General features: G+C 51.0%; 1 protein-coding gene across 4 annotated transcripts in view; it reads left to right on the top strand.

Annotated features, from left to right (window-relative positions):
* The window catches only part of Capn9 (calpain 9), a 39,709-nt gene extending 38,001 nt beyond the window's left edge, over window positions 1–1,708 (top strand). For 3 of the 4 annotated variants that reach the window (XM_028767746.1, XM_028767745.1, XM_028767744.1), the window contains 2 exons: window positions 384–442; window positions 1,401–1,708. In XM_028767746.1, the coding sequence (XP_028623579.1) occupies window positions 384–442; window positions 1,401–1,427 (86 nt within the window). In that variant the 3' untranslated portion in view covers window positions 1,428–1,708. The remainder of the gene's footprint in view (window positions 1–383; window positions 443–1,400) is intronic. The other variant, XM_028767743.1, reaches the window with a different exon arrangement.
* Window positions 1,709–2,035: the final 327 nt, after the last annotated feature.

Raw genomic sequence — 2,035 nt, 5'->3', positions numbered from 1 at the left:
TCTCTTTCTGTCTGTCTGTCTGTCTGTCTCTGTCTCTGTCTCTGTCTCTGTCTCTCTCTCTCTCTCTCTCTCTCTCTCCCTCTCTCTCTCTCTTTCTCTCTCTCTCTGTCTCTCTCTTGCTCTGGGATAGCCCCTCCTCCACATTGCTAATCAAGGTTTGGCTGTATCTCTTCTGGAGATGGGAACCTAAAGTCCAGAGAAGACAGTCCCTGCTCAGGTCACCCAGGCCAGGAAGCCTTTCAACGGTCTCCATCCTGCCAGGCAGTGAATCTGATCTCCACTAGAGGGAGCAGCTACCCACAGATTTCCCAGTGGCCCAGAAGCCCTTAAACCTACCCAGGGGTCTGGCTCCACTGTGACGCTTCCTCCCTCCTACCCACCAGGGGTGTTCCAGTCTCTCAGTGTGAAGAACAAGGACTTCATCCATCTCAACATAAACGAGGTACGGCCAAGCAGACCCCAGCCAGGGTCCAGCAGAGTGTGAACAGGCTAAGTGGACCCCCCAGGCAATTATACAGTGTAGAGGCTGGTGTTCCTGTCCCGCTTGGCAGTCAGCATAATGAGCACTGTAATCCTGTGGGCTGTGGGTGTCTTCATTGCCCTGGTGTCTGCTCACGCTATCCCCAAGAAAGAGGGTGTGGAGGAAACGGAACGTTCCACATAAACATGACCAAGCCTGGCGAGAAGGGAGAAATGAGATGCTTCCAGCCGCTTCGGCAGCTTGCCTGCTCACAAGGAGCTGAGCTACAACCCTGCCTCCATCATGGTAGAGGGTCAGCTTTCTCTGAAAAGCAAGCCCAACTCACACTACCCTGCCTAAGATGTCTCTGTGAAGCTGTCCCCTTCAACGAGGACAAAACACATCTTATCCCTCTGTCCTATCTGCCCTCTACTGAAAGTTCTCTTAGCCGTTTTCAAGGTTTGTCTTGACTGGGGAGCTGTGCCTCACAAGCATGAGGCATGCCTGAACCCACCCCTCACCCCACCATAACCCAAGTAAAAAGCCGAGTCGGAGGCATGTATCTGTAATTCTGGCACTGTGGGGGGGGGGGGGGGCTGAGGCAGGTGGATCTCTGAAGCTCACTGGCCAGCCAGTGTGGTCAATTGGTGAGCTGCAGGTTTAGTGAGAGGAAAACGCCTGAGGTCAAGCTCTGGTCTGCGCACACACACACACACGCACACACACACACAGACACAGATGTGCGCACATACATAAAATAATTATATATGCAACACACCCAGCAATCTGTTTTAATTTAAATTTTAAATAAATGGTTTCGTGTTGAGTCAGAAGCTTACATTTGTGCAAGATGACCAGCAGAGTTCTTGCAGCATACACAAACCGAGGCCACTCCTCGGTTGCTGGGCTGGATTTCCTAAGCCTCATCTCTCTCTTCCAGTTCATCAGCTTGACCATGAACATCTGAGGTTCCACGAACCTGATCCCGTCTGCTCCTCTGATACTCAGCGTCTGGACCACGAGCCTCAGAACTTTTATTGGAGGGCCATCCCGCCCACTGTTCTCTCCCCGACTCATACCACCCTCCTCCCCTCCCCGTCCTGATTTAGAAGAATCTGAAGGGATTAGCTGTGTTCTCTGATTCTGTGGTGCTTCTTGTAAGATCATCGCTCCACAAGAACTCAGGGTACCACCTGCGTCTGTGCTCAGGCCTGAGGTTGCTGTATGCTCCTCCCCCCATTGCCCCTCCTCCACCAATCAGTCATTCAGTGTTCCAGTCCTGGCTTCTGAGTGCTCCAATCATGCTATTAAGACACACACACGGTGTTTTTCTTTATTTTCTTTATTCAAGGGGAGGTTAGTGAAAATGTTTATCTCAGGTGAAGGGAGCAGAGCCTGCTGATGCCAAGAGTCTAAAATGCTATGGGTAACACGGAAATTATTCTGATGTACCACAGTGGGAGATTGATGGTACTACTATGTGTGTGTGTGTGTGTGTGTGTGTCTGTGTGTGTTGAAGGACAACCTCCTCGGGTGTCCATTCCTCAGGCACTATCCACATTGCTTTTTAAATAT

Source organism: Grammomys surdaster, unplaced genomic scaffold, assembly GCF_004785775.1.
Source record: "Grammomys surdaster isolate TR1022 unplaced genomic scaffold, NIH_TR_1.0 181, whole genome shotgun sequence".
In the NCBI taxonomy this organism is placed as follows: Eukaryota; Metazoa; Chordata; class Mammalia; order Rodentia; family Muridae; genus Grammomys; species Grammomys surdaster.
Note: the sequence above shows the minus strand (reverse complement) of the source record. Positions and strands in the feature narration are given on the sequence as shown.